We start from the raw sequence: 21,775 nt of genomic DNA, 5'->3' as shown, positions 1-21,775 counted from the left end.
AAAAAAATAGTGTAATCGTATTTTAACAAGGGTGTCATTTCTTACTGTACCTATAACACCAATTTAGCACTGCAACCTTTCATTATTGTAACAATTTATATCATTTTTCATAATATTTCTTCAGCTAAAACCTGTCGCTTGCACTGCAATTGAACTAATGATGGTTAAGTTGGAAAATTGGGTGGGCTAATAGAGACTAAAGTAGCGAGGGACAGAGGCCTGATAAGTTCCCCTTGAAATCCAGCAGGTTTATCAGGATTATTTTAGTTTTAAAGTTATAGAAAAAAAATCTCCATAGCAACATGCAAAAAGATGATGAAAAACAGAAGATGAAGAACAGTCATAGTTTCACCTGTTCTTCTTTGGTGTACAGCTGGAAGCACTCGTCTAAAGTGCAGCTGTGCTGCTGCAGGTGCTGCTGCTTCTGGTTCCTCACACTCTCTGCATCCTTCACCACCTCCTCCTGGATGCTGCCAAAGAGACTGAAACACACACACACACACACACACACACACACACACACACACACACACACACACACACACACACACACACACACACACACACACACACACACACACACACACACACACACACACGTAAATCTATTATATCTATATATATCTGGGAATAAGAGAATCCCACAAGCTGAACAAGACAACAGTTAAATAAAACTGGTCAAAATGAATTTTTCGGATAAATATAAAGTTATCTGTTTTTATTTATCGATCTAATCAGGTGAGTAAGCCTATTCATGTGTAAGCCTACCTTTACAGACCTTTGCTTAGCAAATGCATAAATACACTGAACTATGAGTCATACACACCTCTAGTTACTATCGGTGGCACACTCCCTCAGCCCTAGGGTCAATCTCATCATGTTCACATAAGTGGCGAGGGATGTTTAATGACTTCAGAGATCATTTAAAATGTTTTAATATCCGTAAAAGCTTTTATGTTCAGCGTTGTGAATTGAACGCCTCAAATACTTTTTAAAGATCTGCAGAAACTCTGGTATACTCTACTAGACGGTGAAATGTTTGTGCAGAACGCTTACCATTCTTTGATCTTGTTCTCCCACTCAATGACAACCTTAACATGGGGTGGTCCTCCGGGGCCGCAGAACTTCAGAGCTCTACAAGACAGCAAGAAAATGAAGTTTTCAAAACACACCTTATGATCCTAGTATTGTCAGTGTTAGTAGAAACATTCTGCCTCATCTTTAAAAGCCTGAACCACAAACCTGTGGGAGGCGGAAATCTTATGTCACTCAGTGAGACTTTCTATGAATGTTTGTTTGTGCTTTTTATTTCATTTCACCTTGACAAGCCGACAGACATGCACAAGTTTACAGATTGTCAACGGAGCGATTACACGGGGTGGTCGCCTGCAGGTGAGACATGGCTTGATATCATTTATTTATATGCAAAGCTGTTGTGAGCCATTACATAGCCAAAAAAGTGTCATGTTGGTTCTGACTCAGCTGCCACACAGCGCCGTGGTAGATTTAACAATAGCTCAGGCACACAATATTTGTTTTTTCCTAGGAACAAGACGGATTGCTGATGGCATATGATATGAAGTCGTGACAAAATGTGATTCATTCTGATTTTGTAAAGAACCTGCATTCAGAAAAGAGACAGTCTGCAGATTTCCAGCAGGGCCTGTCATGTCTAGGAAACTAATAGTGAAAGTGTATTCTTTATGTTAGTTTTGTCATGTCCCTTTGCCCTGTGCTTTATGTTTATTCCCTTAATTAATCATCCCTCTCATTTCAGGCCTCCACGCTCCCCGCCCCTTTCTGTCTCCTGCGTCCTTGATTGTTTTCCCCGCCCTGATTGTTTCCACCTGTGTCCCCTTTACCTGTGTATATATTGTGGTAGCTTCCTCCTGTTCATTGTCAGTTTGTTGTCTTACTATGACCCACGTTCCTGATTACCTCACGGACTTCCCACGGATCTACCTCATTGATCACTTGCTAGTTTTCCTCGAATGAGTATATTTGTTTTGATTACTTTGCAAAATTCCAGTAAAGTCTTTATTTTTTTAGAACACTATCTGTGTCGTGCAATTGAGTTCATGCCTCAGAGTCTCTCCTTGACAGGGCCTGAATAATGAATCATTCTCAGTGAGAGTAGTTTTTCTCTAACTGAGGTAGAGTTCATGTTGTTCTCTTATTATTGTTTACTGTGTATGTTGATTGCATAAACGTGTCTGAGATCGTAACCACTAGATGTCAGGCTTATGTATCATGGCCAAGCATTCCAGAAATGTAAAATAACTCAATAACAAATAACAACTTATTGACCTATAACATGTTTATCTCTCTAGGCTTGTGATTGTACTTGAGTTTGGCATGAATGGTATAATAAAAACTGCCTCTGGATGAATTGGAAATCTTTTTTTTTAGTGCTGTAATATTTGATACAAAACAGTGTTCCCTATTCAAGGACTCATGCAGTTGTCATGGTGCTATGTGGCTTTGGCAATTTCAAGAAAACTAAAGCAGTGGAATTGAATGCACTTTGAAACGTGTGTATTTGTTCTGTGACAAAGGAGTTGAACATACAGTCAATAAAAATGCAAGTATTAGTAACACAGACACAAACTATGAAGGCAGAAATGTGCTACTTGAACAAGTGTGGACTTTAACAATGTTTATCATAACTTATACCAATTTATATCAGAATAATTTAATTGCCAATAAATAACATGACCATTAAATTATGGGTCAGTCATTTAATTAAAAAACTTTTTTCTAAGTTATTCCATATTATAAGTTGTCTGCCTATCAGGCTCCATCTTAACATTAATTATTCCTGATTCAACCTTTCCACTTCATCCCTTTAATTGGAACACAGCTCTGTTTGAGCAGGGTGCCACATAGAAATGAAATGAAACTCATGTCACAGAGCAGCAGCAGCAGAAGCTTTGATTAGCAGAGAGCTGCCAACACACAGCAGCACACTAATTAACTACTAAATTATACACATATTTTAGTGACACATTACTACTACAGAACAACAACATGCACACAAACAACAATTACCTGGTAGCAAAGTGATTACACAGTAATAGGGCCGAAAAATAAAATATATATATAACTTATAATGGGACAGATTCTCGATATTCAGCCACAATCTTCAGGCTTGTGTAAGATTGACAAGCACATCTTATTATATGTATGCCTGGTTTTTGTGCTTTGGGCAGCTGTATTTCCATAGAAACATGTTCTGAATGAAATCACATCACAGCCAGGTGTGCAGATTTCCATGAATTTTAAAAAGCATTTAGAGCTGAAAACCAAATAACATACACAACCATTTCATTGGGAGAAGCTGGCAGAAGAAGTGGTGGGGATCTGCAAACATTGGCACATTAGTTCTAAACCATGCAGCATTTGAAATGACTGATATATGGGACAATATATTTCTGGGATTTGTAAGAACTGACCCCTTAACTCGTTAAATATTTAAAAAGTTGATAAAGAAAGAAATAATTTCTCTAAATGAGGGATCAACATGTGGATCGTGCCTAGGATAGTTTTGAATTCAAGTTGAACAGCGTTTATATACAGATCTGTTGTGTTTTAGGGACAGACACTGCAAGTTCTCTTAAGCTATAAATGATTGGGTTCATGTTACATACTTGTGCCAATACTAAACACACATACACATTCAACAAATACATTAAAATCAGCTAAAGCCTTGAGCATCAAGTTAATCCCACTCCATTGCGTTTTGATTTGTTATTGGTCAGTTATTTTGATATTGATTCTATCCACAGGTGTTGTGTGATAAAGAGACTGGGTAATGATGCGGTCCTTGTAATCCGCTTATAGGTGTAATGTGTGGGTGCCTGGTAAAAAGCTCCAAACTAACATACTTTAATACTTAGCAGATGTGGAATAAGTACTTAGATCTTGTACTTAAGTACAAGTAGATGTACCAGAGTGTAGCAATACTCTGTAACAAGTAAAAGTCCTGCAATTAAAATGTTACTTAAGTAAAAGTAGAAAAGTATTAGCATCAAAATATACTAAAAGTACTAATTTTGCAGAATATTTATTATATAAATTACATGATTTGTATGCATTCAAATGTTATCAAAGCTGGTTAAGGTTAAAGACTTTGTATGCTGCAGGGTAGCTTGTGAATATTACTCCAGATTTGACTTAAGTCTTATTTAAATGTTTATGTATATTACCAAACACAATCTGCAAAGTAATTAGGTATTGAATCAGTGTAGTGGATTAAAAGTACACAATTTAACTCTGAGTTATAGTGGAGTAGAAGTACAAAGTAACAAAAACATTGAAATACTCAAGTAAAATACAATTAATTACAGTACTTGAGTAAATGTACTTAGTTACTTTACACCACTGATGTTTAGTTTATTAGATTAAATTCAAAGTGGCACAGCCCCTCCCAACATTACTTCCCTATTTCCAAACTCTCAAACCACTGAACATTTTTTATTTGATTTCCCCAACTGGTTTAGTCTCAAAGAGAACTAAAAGTTCTGCAATATGGCACCAGGGTTTAAAGATGCCACAAAAAGTGAGCTGGAAAACTAAGTTGACTGCTGTCACTACACTCAGTCTCATAATGTACCATAATGTGGTAACAATCTGGTGTCTGGTTTTATATAAAATCAATTTGATTGACCCAAATCTCCTGGCAGCTGTCACGACAAAACTGAAATAAATCCTGTTTTATTTTTTCTTCTGATTTGGATGTATTCCATTAAACAACCTTGCGAATCATGGGACAGCGACTCCGTCCATGATTGACAAGTCCTCGGGGCAGCTCTACCTTTCTATGCTAGACCCTACAGTGACTCACCATATTCTCTGAAGGAAAAAGTGGTATCACGATACAGGACAGGCAGGAAATATCTCTGCAGAACATCTTTGACTAAACAAGGACACCTCTCCACATTCAGTTGATTATTGTCTGACTGATTCTGACCAAGTTACACATTGCACCTTAAAGGTGTATTTGTTTCTGAAATAATTTGTGGCTTTTTGCCCAATGCAATAGAAAACATGTCTGTTATGTGTTCAAATATCAGCTAATGTAGTCATTTCCATCAAGCCTATAGTCTTGATAGGCTGATATGATTATATTTATGATTAAGAGTCATTCAATCGATCAACTTGTCATGGTCGTTAAAAAAGCCTTTAAAGCCTTTTTTTGTGGGATCATTGCATCTTTTTACCACAGTTGTACCACAAGATGTGTGTGTGTGTGTCTGTGCTTGTGTGTGTGTTTGTGTGTGCACTGTATAATGTGCTGTGCATCTGGTATAATGTATGCATGCAGGGACTGTATATTTATGTCAGCATAAATGTGCTATCGGCCATAAAAAAAGAAACGGTATAGTACTTAGGTACAGTAGGTCTTTCTTTGTGAGAGTCTACAATTTGGTGTGAGTGTGTGTGTGTGTGTGTGTGTGTGTGTGTGTGTGTGTGTGTGTGTGTGTGTGTGTGTGTGTGTGTGTGTGTGTGTGTGTGTATGTGTGTGTGTGTGTGTGTGTGTGTGTCCTACCTGTCAACAGCAGTGTGGTACAGTGGCCTGCTGTCCTGCGGGGACAGGTAGCTGTAGTTTGACGATCCTCCAACTACTCTAATCTTGAACAGCATGCCAGCATTCTGCAAAGGATGAAAACACTCATTAGTACAGCTGGGTCCTGAACTTGCTCAATCTTTTTTGCAAATAAAACCTTAAACGCTGAGTTCAAATTCAGTGGTGATAAGATTATATGATTTAAAGGGAGGAAATGCAACCATACTGTATATCCAGAACATCTTGTTATGCTTTAATTACCTGACAAAAAAGGCATGACGTCTTCTTAATCAATACAGATGTAGCTTTTAAATGTTGTATGTCTAAAACAATTCAAACAAGAATACAGTACATACTCCCTCATTATTTCCCTAATGGTAGATATATTATGTGTGAGAGAACTTGGTTAAAGAAATATTTTTCAGGGTCTTTAAATAAAGCATGGGCTGTGTAGTGTGGTTTTAATATCTTATTAACACTTAAATAAGTAAATCAAAAAGTTGGAGATGTCAATATGTACTGTATCATTCAAATTGAAGAAAAACTAAAATTACCTTGGCATATTGTACATCTTTTAATGGACTGTGTGGATGTTTATTGATAATTTAAAATGAAAGAAATCCTGTAAGAGATATTTCTGCAATTGGACTGCATATTCAAGTGCTGACAAAACCCTTCTCTGATTTGGAGCTGAAATCTAGGATATCAACATAACTTAACCACAACAGTTAAAGCATACAACCTCCCTCATTTCTATCTGAAGGCTAGTCATGCCAGGACCTCGCTGGAATAGAGAAAATGCATTTGCAGATTAACTTTAAATCCACTGATGCCTGAGCAGCAGAGACAAGAAGGCAGAGCTATAGGGAGCAGAGAGCACAACTGGGTTGCTAATGTTTTCCTTCTAAGCCGGCCAACGTTGGAGAATATGAAGTGCAGCCTAGCATAAAATAAACAAATTGGTTGGTTAATAGGAGCCTAACGCAGCATATTAAAAAAGCCATATTCTCTATTTTCAGTTTTAGAGGGCAGAGCGAGTATAGATTATCTATCTATTGAACTTTAATGAAGAAGAGCAGACACTTCATGCTAATGAGCAATCATACTGATACAATGTGGAAAGTTAAGGATTCGTGATCTGTCTTAAAGGAGAGCTGATAACTGAAGAGATTAATTTAAGTGATTCGGGGACTTGACATTAAAGCAAGGGGCTCTTTTGTATGAGCACATGATTATATCAGCTGCCCAACACATAGCGAGTTGATTATAAGATCGAGTGTTAACTTAAAGGAAGGCAGGGGTCATTTACTGTAAGGAATCAGTGCTAGTTAGACCATGGGACCAGGGGAAAAGAGTGATGATAATCTAAGCTTTTCAATAAAAGTGTAAACTGTTATGGGATATTTTAACATCAGTTCATAAAAAATAGTAATTTAAAAGAACTTCTAAAAATCTGATAAGCAAATTGGACTTTTCAACAACTATCAATAACTACTCAATTGTTAAAAAAATCCTTCCGAAATTAGATTGATTGGTCTAGCTAGCACTTGATGCCAACACAACAACAAATAACCCTTTTTTTTAATCAGAGTTTGTACTTTATATGTTTTGTACAATAAAACATATAAAGTATGTTTTAGTGTAAGAGTACAAAACAAACCCTTTGTTGCATACCTGTATATAATATATTTGAGTGGCCTTTAATACAAACATCTGCCGTGACAGATAAAGGTTTGTTATGTCAAGGATCAAGATAGAACAAATTGAGAGCCAAAGCAGCTACAGCATTTTGTTCTCATTCTTTCAATTGGTCTATAGTAAAGGCAGGAAGCATTAGCACTTGCGGTTAATTGTGATATTATTTGTAGAGAACATCAGGGTGTGGAAAGATGAGCCGGTTTCTGACATGCAAGTCGGTAACAACTCAAGTTATGTTTTCCTTTTTTCATTCCCTAAAGAGAAAGTTGTACCTTGCTGAAAAAACCTCTGGGTGGCGCACTAACCTCTCATAAAGAAGAACGAGGGAAAATCAACTATTTTCAGCAAAGATCTCACACACTTTCTGCATGTCATTTTCTGCATTTAACTAAATATATAAAGCTTCTTCAATTTGTCCCCATTAACTGTGGGGTTTCTTTGGAGGTTTTTCCTTGTTCGATGTGAGGGTCGAAGACAAAGGGTGTAAAGTCCACTCAGACAAATGTAACATTTTTTATATTGGGCTATATAAATAAACTTTGATTGCTTGATTGATTTATTGACTTTGTACAGCAGCTAACATGCTTTTTACATTTTACTTTTGTTATGAGAACAACAAATCAAAGCATACATTGAACATTTTACCCTTGGGATATTGGTGGCTTTTCCAGCAAAATACACATGTTCAATCTAAATCCAAAACACCCTGGTAGTTTTGTTAACTGAGAAAGATTTGGGTACTGAGGAAAAGTGAAGGTTTAACAAGCTTGTACTGTATCTGGCCAGACAGAAACTAAGATAATGATCAGTAAATAACAGGCTGGTATTTTCCGTCTTTTCTTGGAAAAGCTTAAAAGCTGCTTGCTCTGAATAAGGCCACCTCAAATATTGCTGATTACCAAGGCGTTTTCCATGGCAACGCGATGGTCCACAGTGAGTGAGTGAGTGAGTGAGTGAGTGAGTGAGTGAGTGAGTGAGTGAGTGAGTGAGTGAGTGAGTGAGTGTGTGTGTGTGTGTGTGTGTGTGTGTGTGTGTGTGTGTGTGTGTGTGTGTGTGTGTGTGTGTGTGTGTGTGTGTGTGTGTGTGTGTGTGTGTGTGTGTGTGTGTGTGTGTGTGTGTGTGTGTGTGTGTGTGTGTATTTGAGAGCGGAGCAGTGGCTCCTGTTGAGCAGACCATTTGAGCTGTCCATTGAGCAACAGATGAAGTGGAGATGAGCTCGTCAGGTATCACTGCAAAAGCTCTCAGTACATAACGAGTGGAGGAGAAGTAGATGGTGGATTTTAATATGCAAGACTGGATGTCCGGAAGAAAAAAAACACTTCAGAATCACCAGCTGTATTGTGTACATTTTAATTCAGGAATGTAGCAGTAATGTGTCCACTGTGGCGTTAATAGTACATATTTTTACAATAATGGAAATCCAGTCCTTATCTTGAAGACGAGAATTTATATTATTTGCCTTTAAGTGGGCTGTGACATAATTTAATGTGTACTCAGCACATAAAACCATTATTACTCTCACATAAATGGTGTGTGTTTATGTGTGTGTGTGTCCTGAGGTGTACTTTGCTTTTAAAAGATTTTTATTTAATATGGGCATTTCCCATATTATAATTTATATATTTGCCCATACTCGGAATTAATAAAAATAAAACGAATGATGACTTTCTACTGTATGAATAAAAAAAGAGAACCACAAAAGATAGTTAATAATGAGGAGACAATACAATACAGAAGTCCCTGACAGCTATTCACTCAGCATGCTAAGCAGAAAATAAATGTTGTAGTATCAGCAGAGTTCCTATTAAATAATTTATAATCAGAAAAATGAAAAACAAACATCTGAAGGACAACTTTTCTCAACTCATTATTGTGGGGTTTAACCTTGGTCTTTATGTAGAGCTGCAAATGCGACTCAGGTAATTGTAAACAAACAATGCGTACAATTGAATTCACACACAGAATCCTATCAGGAAAATTGATTAAACTAATCTCTGCTCTGCTATTTTAATTTACTCCACTGGAGTGGAGATGGTCCAGGAACTCCTGGGCGAAGGGTAAGGGGTACAACAATTGATTGGATGAAGTTATTGCTTATTGGGGGTGTAGGCATTACCTGAGCCTGGGATCCATTCAGCATCAGATAATACAGCTTGCTGAGGATGCTCTGCTGCAGCTGGTCCCAGGAGATGCTCCTGTCCTCACGCATGAGAAATGGAGGTCCAAACCTGACAGAAGAGAAGAGAGGAGAGGAGAGGAGAGGAGAGGAGAGGAGAGGAGAGGAGAGGAGAGGAGAGGAGAGGAGAGGAGAGGAGAGGAGAGGAGAAAAGTGAAAGATTGACAGTCAATTTAAAAACATTGGTTCACTTTTGAAGTCACCAAAACTACTAAACAATATAAATTACATTTCTGAGAGAGTGCCTCCATTGAAGGTCATTTCAACTCATTGTGTCATCACCCCATCTGTCAAGCTGTCATGTGTCAAGAGCATCAAGGCTTTACTGTCCGCTCCTTGTGTCCTGTACTGACAACTTGAAGGGACATTATATGGGGTCAGAGGCCAAATAAAGTAAAGAACCCAGTCTGTAATGGGTTCCCTGTCTCGAGGTTAACTCAAGGCTATATCAGAGACTTTTATATGCGAGGCTAATGAGAGTCAGTTGTGTTTGTCAAGTATTTCAGGATCTCTCACGGATAATTTAGAGATAAAGAGCTGAATATTGAAGTTTCAAGGTTCAAAGCACATACAATCAATTGCCAGTGTATTACTGTGTAGCAGGACAAGTTGATTTAATGTTATTGTCATTTTAGAGGTTTTAGTTTGTTGGCTGTTGTTTGACTTTCGTATATTTTTTTGCAAGAGTTTGTGTGCCTACACCATCCTTGCAAAAGTTGGTAGAAGGTGCTATACTGTTTCAAATTGCTACAGAAGCAAAATCTGTAATGCCAAAAGTGGTTCAAAAGTGTAGGAACTGAGCTTTAATTTTGGTGATGGATGTGTAACAGTACAAAGACGGACTCACACATGTTTCATGGGCCAAACAAGTGCTCATATGTCCAATTCTAACATAGTGAGTGAGTTTAAGGGAATCTGTTATCAGACATGATGACTGAAACTGAACGACTGAAGGGAAATATGAAAACATCTTTAATGACTCAAGGAAATGTTAGATTTAATTGATCCCTGTAAAGAAATGTGAGCCATCCTCTTAAAAGAGCTTTGTTGGTGATGGAAAACATTTTATTTACACACAATAAGCCCCCTAGTATCAGAATATTACTGAATGCTAATACAATCCTAACCACGAAGTTATATGGATGGATGCTACCCTGACTTAAATGCATGTATTTATTTGAATGATGCTCTGTGTTACAAAGAGCACACAGTTTCTCATAATGGGTTCTGAGACATTACAATGAATTACATTTACTGCAATTAACTGCAGTCCTTCAAACACACATTGTGTTTTCAACATGAAAGTGCCTCCTCAAACCAAGCAGCGACAGAACCAGTCAGTGTGCACCTAAGATAAATGTTTTTAGCAGCTGACAAAATGTACCTTATTGATGATGTTTCCTTAAGAGACAATGCCATAACTGTGAAGATGGACGTGATCATGACATTTCCTCTTATTTGCAATGCAATAAAGCCCCTCAGGGACCTTTAACCCCAAACACAACAACGCAGCTAATCTGTGGGTGGCATGCATAGAGCATTCATCCAGCTGTGTTGTTGGTGAACATCAGATCCATTCTAGTTGCAAAACTATTTACTGATGCTGCCTACACTTGTTAGAGTAACATATGGCAACCGTTAAATGGTAATTTTTACAGGTTAAGTGTTTCAGTTTGAGTTGCATTGTTGGACTCAGTCTCAGGTTTCAGCTTCTAGCCACAGCTGAATGGGGCTCAAGCTGCACAAGTTAAATAAAAGGAGCCCTGTCTATAGCCATTCATGCAATAGATATACAGGTCAAAGTCAAACAGAAGCTAAATGTTTATATTGCGGCAGCTCTGGATTAAGTCAAATGAATTAATCAGTCATTCTTTATACGACTGAATAGGCACAGTGTCTCTGCAATCTTATTAAATAAATCTAAATTTACTGACTTTTCTACTGTTTGATTAGCACGATTACGATAACAACACTTTTTTACTGTCAGCTTTCTTGCAACCAGAGGAGCTGACCATTAGATAAAATGCACTCTCCTCTTTGGCTTCACTTTTCAGAACAAGTGGTTTCCCCCCATGTAAGACCATAACAATAATTGATCCTGCAGCTCACCTGACCGCCTGCTGGCCAGATCCTGCTGTGTTGCAGATGACAAGGAGAACCTTTGTGGAGCCGCCCTGGTTCAGGTATTCAGAGGAGAGGGTGCCAGAAGAAGGTAACCTCTGCCCGTCGGGTCCTGCATTGGAAGTGTAGGGGGAGGAGGGGAGGCTGTGGTGATACCCTGAGTGGAGCAGAGGGGGGGGGGGGTCGTTTAACAAAGGATGACAAACAACCTGGCATTAGCTGGAACAAGTAGAACAGGTGTTTTGAACAGTTTTAGTGAAGAACAACATTCCATCAGTACCAGTTTGGACCACAGTTTACACCTACGTTGTGTATACAAACAGGAAGTGGTACAATTGACCAAATCTGATCTTTTAAAAACAAGAAGTTGACTTTTATAATGTATAAATATTAATGCCAATGAACAGATTCCTATGAATGTGATGCCCAGACTAATCAGATCCATTATGTATATTTATACAAGGAAGAGTCTATATCACTAAGTTTAAGTGTAAGGGTTAATAAAAGGGTTTTAGTTGGCATAATTCATTGTTACACAGGTAGTGTTTTTCTTAAGACCTGGTAAGGTTACAAATATAAATTCAGTCAAAGAAATTGCTTGCAGAGAGCTGTAAATTTGTCACACGGTAAAAGCACTTCTTCTATTAAAATGTGACTCATGTCAAAAGCTTATTATATTCAGCTTGGAGGCAGGACTGAAATGGACCAAAGCTAGAAAACAGCTCTGGGTGTCAAAATGAGAAACTGCTATGCAAGGAGCAACATCTAAATATGACATGTTTACACTGTGATTCAGAAAACATTTTCAGAAAATGTCCATTAATATCAAACCGCCCTTTGATTCTTATTCACCCAGAGGAGCTGTACGAAGAATTACACTTGATCCCTCTCGCACACTTACACACATACATGCTGTGATTACTAGTGCATAATAGCTGTGGGGATACAGGAGGCCCCACCTCTTGTGTCCCAGTCAACATAAACGTTGACATTATCCAATTACATAATTAACCAATGCTTGTTCCACCTCTACTGTGCAATGAATCACTGCCACCTTCCAACCATACACACACACACAGACATACACACACTCAAATAAAGATGCAGGAAATCAAGTGTGAATAGATGTAAAGCTTAGATGTAACAGCGTCACGAAAGCAGACAGATTATTGAGACACACACACACACACACACACACACACACACACACACACACACACACACACACACACACACACACACACACACACACACACACACACACACACACACACACACACACACACACACACACACACACACACACACACACCTTACTTCTAGATACTAGAAAAAAAGATTGAGCTTAAACACTCAGACTTAAGTAAGTAAATAACATTTATGGTAAAAAATTAATAATATATAAATAGAAAAATACAACTGGCTTTCAAACCATCACATGAAATTAAAAAGGAAGCTTTGAGTAACGTTTTGTTCCAAACAGCTACACAGTGATGTGTTTCCTTCTCTGCAGACAGGAGCAACTTGATGTGACATTTTATGCATATTGCCTTGCCCTTTAGATGGCCAATTCATCTCCTCACTCTTTCTCTCAGTCAACCCTCCCTCTACCCTCTCTGTCTCCTTTGCCTCTCAGTTTTTCAATTGGGAGGCTGAAAAGTGAAAGACCATAAATGTTTAGTTTCAGCATTACTGTCTAACCATTAACACTCTAGTCCAACTAAACAATTATACAACTATAATTGACATTTTCAATTTTAGACATTTATCTAATTCTTGGTGTAAATAATCTGTCACTTTGTAATTATTTTAGTTTTTTTCTTAGTCTTTGTTTCCTGAGTTTGTGTTGGTTTGTGGTTATTTTGCCCCTTTTTATAGTCTTTGCAGCTGTTTGACATCTTTTATAGTTTTTGTCTATTTCTAAACTTTTTCTTTTTATCAATTTCTGTCTTTGAGTGACATTTTGCAGATGAAACGTTATCATAAAACAACCATGATTCCTTGATATCACGTTTATAATCAATGGATACTTTTAATTGTTACTTTTTAAAGGAAAGTTAATTCCGACATAATTATGCCAGAACATAACCATAAAAAAACACACATGGCATTAGCTCTTTAGTTGCTTTAAACCAATGACCTATATTGTCAGGCAATGCTTTGCAGTTAAGTTTACAACACATGTGAATCACCATTGAATCTTCATATAGTATATACAGCAAGGATAAAGGGTTGAATAGCAGTAAAAGGATCCAGCCCTATTATAAAAACACCAGTGGCTGGAAGTGACAGAAAATAATAAGATTGGCAAGGAGTGTGGTTCGTCCCACATGTCCCAGCGTCTGCTGGGAAATCCTCCTGCCAGACTTTCATTCTCACCTCTCCTTCCTCCCTCCCTGAGCCGGACAGAGGAGAGCCGCAGACAGAGGGAGATGTGAGTGGGGTGGAACAAGGCAGAGTGGATTAAAAAGGTGAGACTGTGAGGAGGATTTCTCCCAGGACCAAAAGAAAGTTGCTCATTTAAAAAAAGTAATTCCCAACAGTGAAGAACAAAATGTACAGAGACAAAGAAGAAGAGAAGCTGCATGTCCTTTCATAAACGTATTTATTTAAGGATAAATTAGCATGCAATTAAACCATTTGTTGTTGACGTGTTGTGACTGTCATGATCAGCCATTTTTAATTAAAAGATAAACATGAAGACTGAAGTGAATGCAAGTGAACTGAGAGGGAGAGAGATACAGAAAAGGCTCTTGAGATTGGAGGTGGTTAGTAAGGCAGCATTAATTAAACAGCTTAGCCCTGAAGAAGACACTACACCTCCTCTGGCGATCACTCTCCTCTCTTGTCTTCCCTTGCCTTCCTTTTGCTTTATCTTACTCCCCTCTCTCCCTGGTACTCCATTCATCATTTCCACTATCTGCTTCCTCCCCCCCGCCCCACTCTCCGCTAACTGGCTGTTTGGGATGAATCAGCCCTGAGCTTCAAAGCAGCGGTCAGCTCTAAAAGACGATTTTTGAGTGCTTTTCAAATTCATGGGATGGGTGCTGGAAGGATTTGTGTGCCTGGGAGGACATAGTATGCTGTTGTACACAGTATATTCTTATATCTAAACATAGTTAGGACTAAGTATTCACACAGACACATGCACAGCTTGCGTCTTTTCTATCTTCAGGACTTTTACAAATCAAAGACCCCTTAACTCCACACAGAATAACTGAATTTGTGTGTGAAGTGTGGGCAAAGCATCTGCTGACTGAGGCTGAGGCACCAGTGGTTCAGTATGACTTAAAGCTAATGATAACACATAAAGATAGTATTCACAATTAAGTTCCTCTGTAAAAAACGCTAGACGTTGAGTTTCTGCCTCAGTTAGAACCTTCGTTGGTCCGGCATCAATCTTATTGTAAGTATAATAGTATTGTAGGAAAGGTAATTCAACACTGGTGTTATTTTACCAAACTGTTGTGTAACACATCGTTACATAGTTGTGTAACAAATAAAAAGCTAAAATCTCAAGAGAGGATTTTGGCTTTCTGAGAATCACAATCCTTTCAAGTGGTCCAAGACCAAATGGGTGACCCCTATCTGTGCAAGCCACACACCAGGCTAAAAATACCCAGGGGGCTGTTGGGCTTTGCCCCGGGTGAATCAGAGTTCCCGACAGCAAACAGCCATCCGACCACAAAGCTCTCTGTCGGCAGCAAAACAGCTGAGCTTTCTGCCAACAGCCAAAATGACAGATTAGGGAGGTTGGGGAGGAACTCAAAACACCTGATGCCCTCGCTCCTTCTTCTTTTCTTTCTTTTTACCTCTCATATGTCTCTGGAATACACTGCATATCCCCTCTGCTCTTCTCTTTTTGTCATGAGAAGGCACAATATGCCAGCTGCTGAAGTTGCACCATTGACATTGTCCTTTGTATTTTGCACGAATCATGTCTTAAATATTAGTCCAGCAACACTACTGCAATGTTTTGTTGTTTATATCTGTGAAGAAACAAGATGAAAAATGGCAGATATACTTTGAGAGAATATATGTTGCAGCACGAAAATAAGTATGAACAGAAGAAAATGTCTATGTGTCCCAGCCTTGCTGCCTGTTGCTCTTAAACACAATTAAAGTTGTATCCCACTCATACTGCAGGTTTAGGTTTAACAGGGTTGTGGGCAGGTTTGTGATGTTCTCCATGAGGCAGCTGAGCCGAGGGTTGCTGTTATTTCCCCGATGATTTGTAAACACGTTCCAGAGGCAGTGGTGGTGATCAGAGCACCAAGTGTAGACTTTCTCTTCAGGTTATTTTCACTGATGAACCCTGCTGGAAGGCCTGTGAATGTTCCTGGCATATTTCTGCTTTCTGCACTGGGTTTGCTTTAGGCAACCTGTAATGGCCTTAATGGAACTGCACAGGATGTTTCCTTTGCGGGGTTTCATGTGCATGTGATGTCTTTGTCTCAGTTGAAGACGATATATATAGGAAAGCATCAAGAGCTCACACATTATAAGTCCTTGAGCTTCCAATGTTATGTTTCCTGCTGCAAGACAGCACATGATCACTTAAGAAACCGGTTTTAATGTTTAAATTGGATTTTTCTTTTCTATAATCCATAATGTATAGAATAAGAATGTGAAAAATATGCAACACTGTGAAAGAGTCACTTAAAGAAATGAATCTAAAGAGAATTAGCACCTCAATCTACATCTCTGCTCAGCTTTGTGGAACTTAGTGAGTTTTAGCTTAATGTTCAGCTTTGCTTTAGTTACATCTCAAAAAAGAAATCAAGCTACACTGTTGAGAACACTTTGCTATATTAACTTAAGAAAAATAAAAGCCTTGTTTTCTAAAGGTTTGACATGTAGACAGTGTGATTGTACGTATCATTTTCTTTCATTCCGTCAGAACATGTACAAAAGCCACAGAAAAGGAAACAAATTAAAATATATGAAATATATTCTATGTTTTTGCTAATATCCTGATATTAGCAAAAATCACAAGTCCAATACTTTAACACGCTGACATTATGAGGCTGTGGGAATTGATTTGTCTATTATAAATCACAATAGTGTGTGTATTTTCTCGTACAAAACTATTACCCGACTTTGAGTGGCTGATTGAATGATGTGACCACCTAGATAAACACCTAGTAATCCCTGACTCTCCACCTGCACACAGCTCTCAGCAGATTGATGGGAATGACAGTGGCTTACCCTCAGCTCGAAGGTTTGTCTGAACAGTCAAGATCCCTGATTGTGGAGCCACACTGTACTGTAAGTGTGTGTAAGTGAGAAGAAGGGGGGAGGAATATACAGGAGACTTTGATAACTGCATCTATGTCACAATCCATGTAGATTATGTTTGTAATTTCCTGACAAATCCTTTTTTTCTACCATGTTACCCAGGAAATCCTCTCTATTTTCTAACACACTAACATCAAACACAAATGTGCTCTTTTTTAAAGCCCAGTTGGCCTCTATCTGTTCGAGACTACCTCAATACACTCTTCTCAAATCATGTTGGACTTCTCTATTAATTCAATGTTTTACTTTTTAATTTCAAGGGCACTGAGTGAAAATTACACACAATTAAACCAGTTGGCACACTTAGCTTCCAAGAGCTACTATTTAGCAGGAAGTCCTTTTCTTTGTGCAGAACTTTACCACTCTATTTATGTGCAAATTGCCAGGATTGTAGGGGGTGAAATAGGATGCTACTGTGGTGCTTGGGACCCAATTAATTTTTCAGTGCTTTCCATCATGAGACCTCCTGCTGCCATTTCCTCTAAAAGCGAAACCTCATTATTGTACCAAATAGCGGAGCTTATCCAATATACCCAAAAACACTTGCTGATTGAAAACTGAAAGTAGGAGGAAAACAGCTCCCACACACGGAAAAACACAGCAGGTTATGAGGAAAAGGAATTCCCTGCATTCATTAAACCATCCGTAGGATCACTGCCTACAAAGCATGACAGTGATTTTACACAAGCTAGACGTTTGTATATATCGTGTTTCTCTTCGAATGGCGTCTCATTATTCATTGATGCAAATCAACCCCTACCCGACCAAGAAAATTACATACAAATCAGACCCCTACAACACTGTTTGGATAATTAATTACAGTAATAGAGGACAATAACTATAAATAATACATGGTTTAGTTGAATACTCAATTATGATTGATAAATTATTTTCCATAGCATACCATTTCTAAGGATGCTCTGATCAAGGGACCATATGCATTCATATCAATCCAAAGAAGGAAGACCAGTCAATTTAAGGTTGTCCCTTTGGAACATACATTTCTATATTTGTAAGGAGCACTACACTTGTGATTCATAATTTCTAAATTGTCACTGGAAAAGAAAATATAAAGAGATCAAGAACAAGAAAACAGGGCAAGAGAAGGGAAGAGGTTTAAGACACAGAGAGCTGGACGAAAAAGACAAGGGAAGACAGGAAGTGAACACTGAAGGGAACAAGGTACCGGCCCTGGCAGTGTTTAAAGAGTATACAGTTAAATAGTTGATAAAATGCAAACTATATGTGGCTACTTTTAAGCAAGCATAGAGTACAAAACATCGTTTTATTTCTTTTTAAATAATACTTCAAATAATTGTACTTTAATTTAAGTATTCATTTTTCATTCATGGCCTCTTTTATCATGGCAAAAATAACTAGTCTCTGTGGACTCTGTATACTATGATTTATTTAATATAGCTGTATGAGCTCTGTGATTCTGAGGAAGAAAACAAATATATAAAAGGATTTCAGCAGCTCAACAGAATAATAAAAAGGCAGTAAATGAAGAAAGGTACATAGTGGGCTGTGGAGCTGTTGGTTTCATGATTAGTTTTCTTGGTAAAAGGTTTGTTCTCTGTGACAAATATAACTTTCACCAAAATCACATTTTTCATGACTTGATTTCTGTATAATTTTGGAAAACAAATCATTACCTGAGAATAATCTCAAGGTCATTTCAGATCTGAATATCACAAATTAAACCTCCATCAATATTTACGTGGTGTATGTTTCATGTTATGCAATATGATCAAAGGGTTACCATTTAGATGTAATTAAAGCAATAGGAGAAGCAAACACAATTTAAGTCCTATCTCAACATCTATCACTGTAAACAGATTAAAAAAGAAAATAATACTAATGATTTTTCTCCAACATTTCTAAAACTAGAGTTTTGTGGATTTCAGGCTTGACCTCGATTTCTATTGATCTGTTTTGTTATAGCTACGAGAGAATAGATCACAGATTAACGATAGTCATATCCATATATACATCTAAGTGCTTCATATAGTCCCTGCATGTTAGTCTTTGTTTTTAAATGCTGCACAATTAAAACTGAGGGTGAGACTGTACATCACGTTCCAGATACATAAACTGACAATTTATCACTGAAGCTGAGTTTGATAAAGATAGAAATCTACATATGCCTTTGCCAGTGTAATAAAGCCAGTTCAGGTTAAATGATCCCTGTCATTAAAGGTTTTTGAAAGTACAAAAATCAAATGTATGAATACATACATATCATACATACATATCACCTACACATTCTCACATTCACATTCACATTCTCACAATACTCACATTTAGTAAAACTACAATTAGACCTCCTCTGAAAAGTGGTGTTTTTCATTTTATTGTTGGTTCTACAGGCTTTCCATACAGTCATCCATCATGGCAGCAGGAGGCTTTACTTTTTTCAAAGAGGCTGCAAAAACAAACTTGAGTGATGGACAGCAGCAGTACTGTAGCTGAAGGGATGTTTAGTCTGAGGAAGTGACCTCTGCACTACCTGACATACGTGAAGGACCAGTCAAACAACCAGTCACCACAATCTACAAACCATTGATCTGGCTTGTCTATTATTACGTACTCTACTGTATAAAATACTTACAGCAGGGTGAATGCACTGAACTGACAAAGTGAGGCCTCCTTAATCCCAGAGTAATCATGGTTTTACATAATCTCAGTCACCATAGTAACACTGCTACTGCTTCTAATTTATATGGGTGCTTCTTTTTGTCTATACTTTTTTGACTTCATGCCAGCCGTGGTTGCGGCCATTTTGTTTTTGGGTTGTCTATGCGTCTCTCCCATTCTCCTCAATGCAATATCTCAGGGATACCGATAGGAAATTACTTCAAAATTGGCAAAAATGTTTACTGGGACAAAAAGCATGAAGTGATTATGATTTGGAAGTCACTATGACATGCATATTTTAAGAATGAATGCGCTCATTGTGACTTTTTGGATCCACATGGATATAAACTGTTGGCAGAGGCAAACGATAAAATGGTTTTAATTCTTCTTTAAATTTAGTTGAACATATATTTATCTGGATTTAAATTTGATAATTTTAGAAAACAATTTATATTAAATGTATATCATTAAAACATAACAGTAAAAGAAAAATAAATCAAAACAAGATCATTTTAAGATAAGAGAAAAGTACTTTCCCATTGTGATTTAGACCATAACATTGATTGTGAAAACTAGAAACTTTCCGTGTCAATTTGTGTCAGCTGTCCATCATCTTTTACCTCGACGATGTGATGCTGGGCTCTGAGCAATAATGATTGTGTAAATTGACCATGTTACATTTTATAAAACATGACATAAATCTCATTGAATAAACGTTTTATATCCTGCAATCTGGTCCGCTGTGATCGAGGTAAGGGCCATTCATCATTTTCACCAGATTGCTCACAAGAATGGAAGTCATATTTCCCAGTGAGCACTTAAGTGTGATTCATTACAACAAGTGCACATATGTGTGTGTGCCTGTGTGTGTGTGTGTGTGTGTGTGTGTGTGTGTGTGTGTGTGTGTGTGTGTGTGTGTGTGTGTGTGTGTGTGTGTGTGTGCGTGTGTGTGTGTGTGTGTGTGTGTGTGTGTGTGTGTGTGTGTGTGTGTGTGTGTGTGTGTGTGTGTGTGTGTGTGTGTGTGTGTGTGTGTGATGATATGTGCCTGCCGCCTGTCTTAGTACTCTGGTTTACTTTGTGAAGTGATGATAGAGATGCCTCTTGTGGAGAAAGTGAAGAGTCTTTATTTTTCATGAGTACTTTCAGTATGTAAGTGAATTATTCATGTCATTCATCTTTGGGGTGTAACAAAAAACATTAAGACTTCATTCAGCAGTACGTTGATGGACAAAGGTGAGACATAACTCCTCTAACTGGCAACCCACAGAAATGGCAATTAATGACATTACGATCAGATATATGACTTAATGAAGACAGGAACGTTGATCTGTTAAAGTACTTAATGTGTGAAAAAAGAGATCTAAAAGCCCTGTTTCGGACACAATGCCAAAGAACAGGAGCGAGGGTAAAGGATTGCTATCAAGATAAAAGAGCGTTCACACTGGTGGCCTTAGAGATGAAAAATAACACATTGATGTTATGATGAAGCACATCTCTGCTTCATTAGAAGTTTCCTTCCTGATCACTTTTCTCATAAATCTCATAACTTAATCAATGCGCATGTTGAACATCATACATAGTAACCAAGATGCTAACGTTAGGCCAACACTATAGAGTGTTGTTGGATGCTGTACAGTAAATGGATGCCAAAAAAGAAAGTTGAAAATGAATGCTTTGAAAATATGCTTACTTGTCTGGTTCACACTAAGATTATTACTCTAGTTAAAATTGTGTTGTTCACAGTGTTTTAAAGTTAAACATACATTTTCAAGACGTATGTATACTACTTAGAAATACAATGCACTACTTTATGCAATAATACCTTCCAAAGCATACAAGAATAAGGAAAAGCCAGTCGGGTTGATATGGCCCATTATCACATTTACTAACCTTTACCAACCTGGACAAAGATAAGGAATATCCTAAGAAATATATGTGAAACGTATTCAAAAGACACGCATTAAAAGGGCGACTACACATATTTAGTGTTACACTTTCCTAAAGTTAGGGAACCCACGAGAAACACATTTAAAAAGACTGGTCAAACTCCAAGCAGCAGATTCTGCGTGATCCTTCCCATAATTCATCAAAAAATATATTAACGCCTGCCTGGTCAACACCCATTCTTGTATGCTTTATATTCTCATTGTATTGTTGCATAACCCTGATGCCACATGTTATCTAGTTGTTATCTAGTTTTTCTTTATCCTACATATATAAAATAAATTAAAAGTTTTCTGACTGATTTTCAAACATTTCTGTTCACATTTCCTGAGAGA

General features: G+C 37.7%; 1 protein-coding gene across 1 annotated transcript in view; it reads right to left on the bottom strand.

Annotated features, from left to right (window-relative positions):
* The window catches only part of usp43a (ubiquitin specific peptidase 43a), a 116,498-nt gene that overhangs the window by 21,748 nt on the left and 72,975 nt on the right, over positions 1-21,775 (bottom strand). Inside the window, exons 7-11 of the mRNA XM_034203337.1 lie at positions 11,550-11,718; positions 9,381-9,492; positions 5,549-5,652; positions 1,057-1,134; positions 353-482 (exon numbers count right to left, since the gene is read on the bottom strand). Of these exons, the coding sequence (XP_034059228.1) occupies positions 353-482; positions 1,057-1,134; positions 5,549-5,652; positions 9,381-9,492; positions 11,550-11,718 (593 nt within the window). The remainder of the gene's footprint in view (positions 1-352; positions 483-1,056; positions 1,135-5,548; positions 5,653-9,380; positions 9,493-11,549; positions 11,719-21,775) is intronic.

The sequence above is a fragment of the Gymnodraco acuticeps genome, unplaced genomic scaffold (assembly GCF_902827175.1).
Source record: "Gymnodraco acuticeps unplaced genomic scaffold, fGymAcu1.1, whole genome shotgun sequence".
NCBI classification, from domain to species: domain Eukaryota; kingdom Metazoa; phylum Chordata; class Actinopteri; order Perciformes; family Bathydraconidae; genus Gymnodraco; species Gymnodraco acuticeps.
Note: the sequence above shows the minus strand (reverse complement) of the source record. Positions and strands in the feature narration are given on the sequence as shown.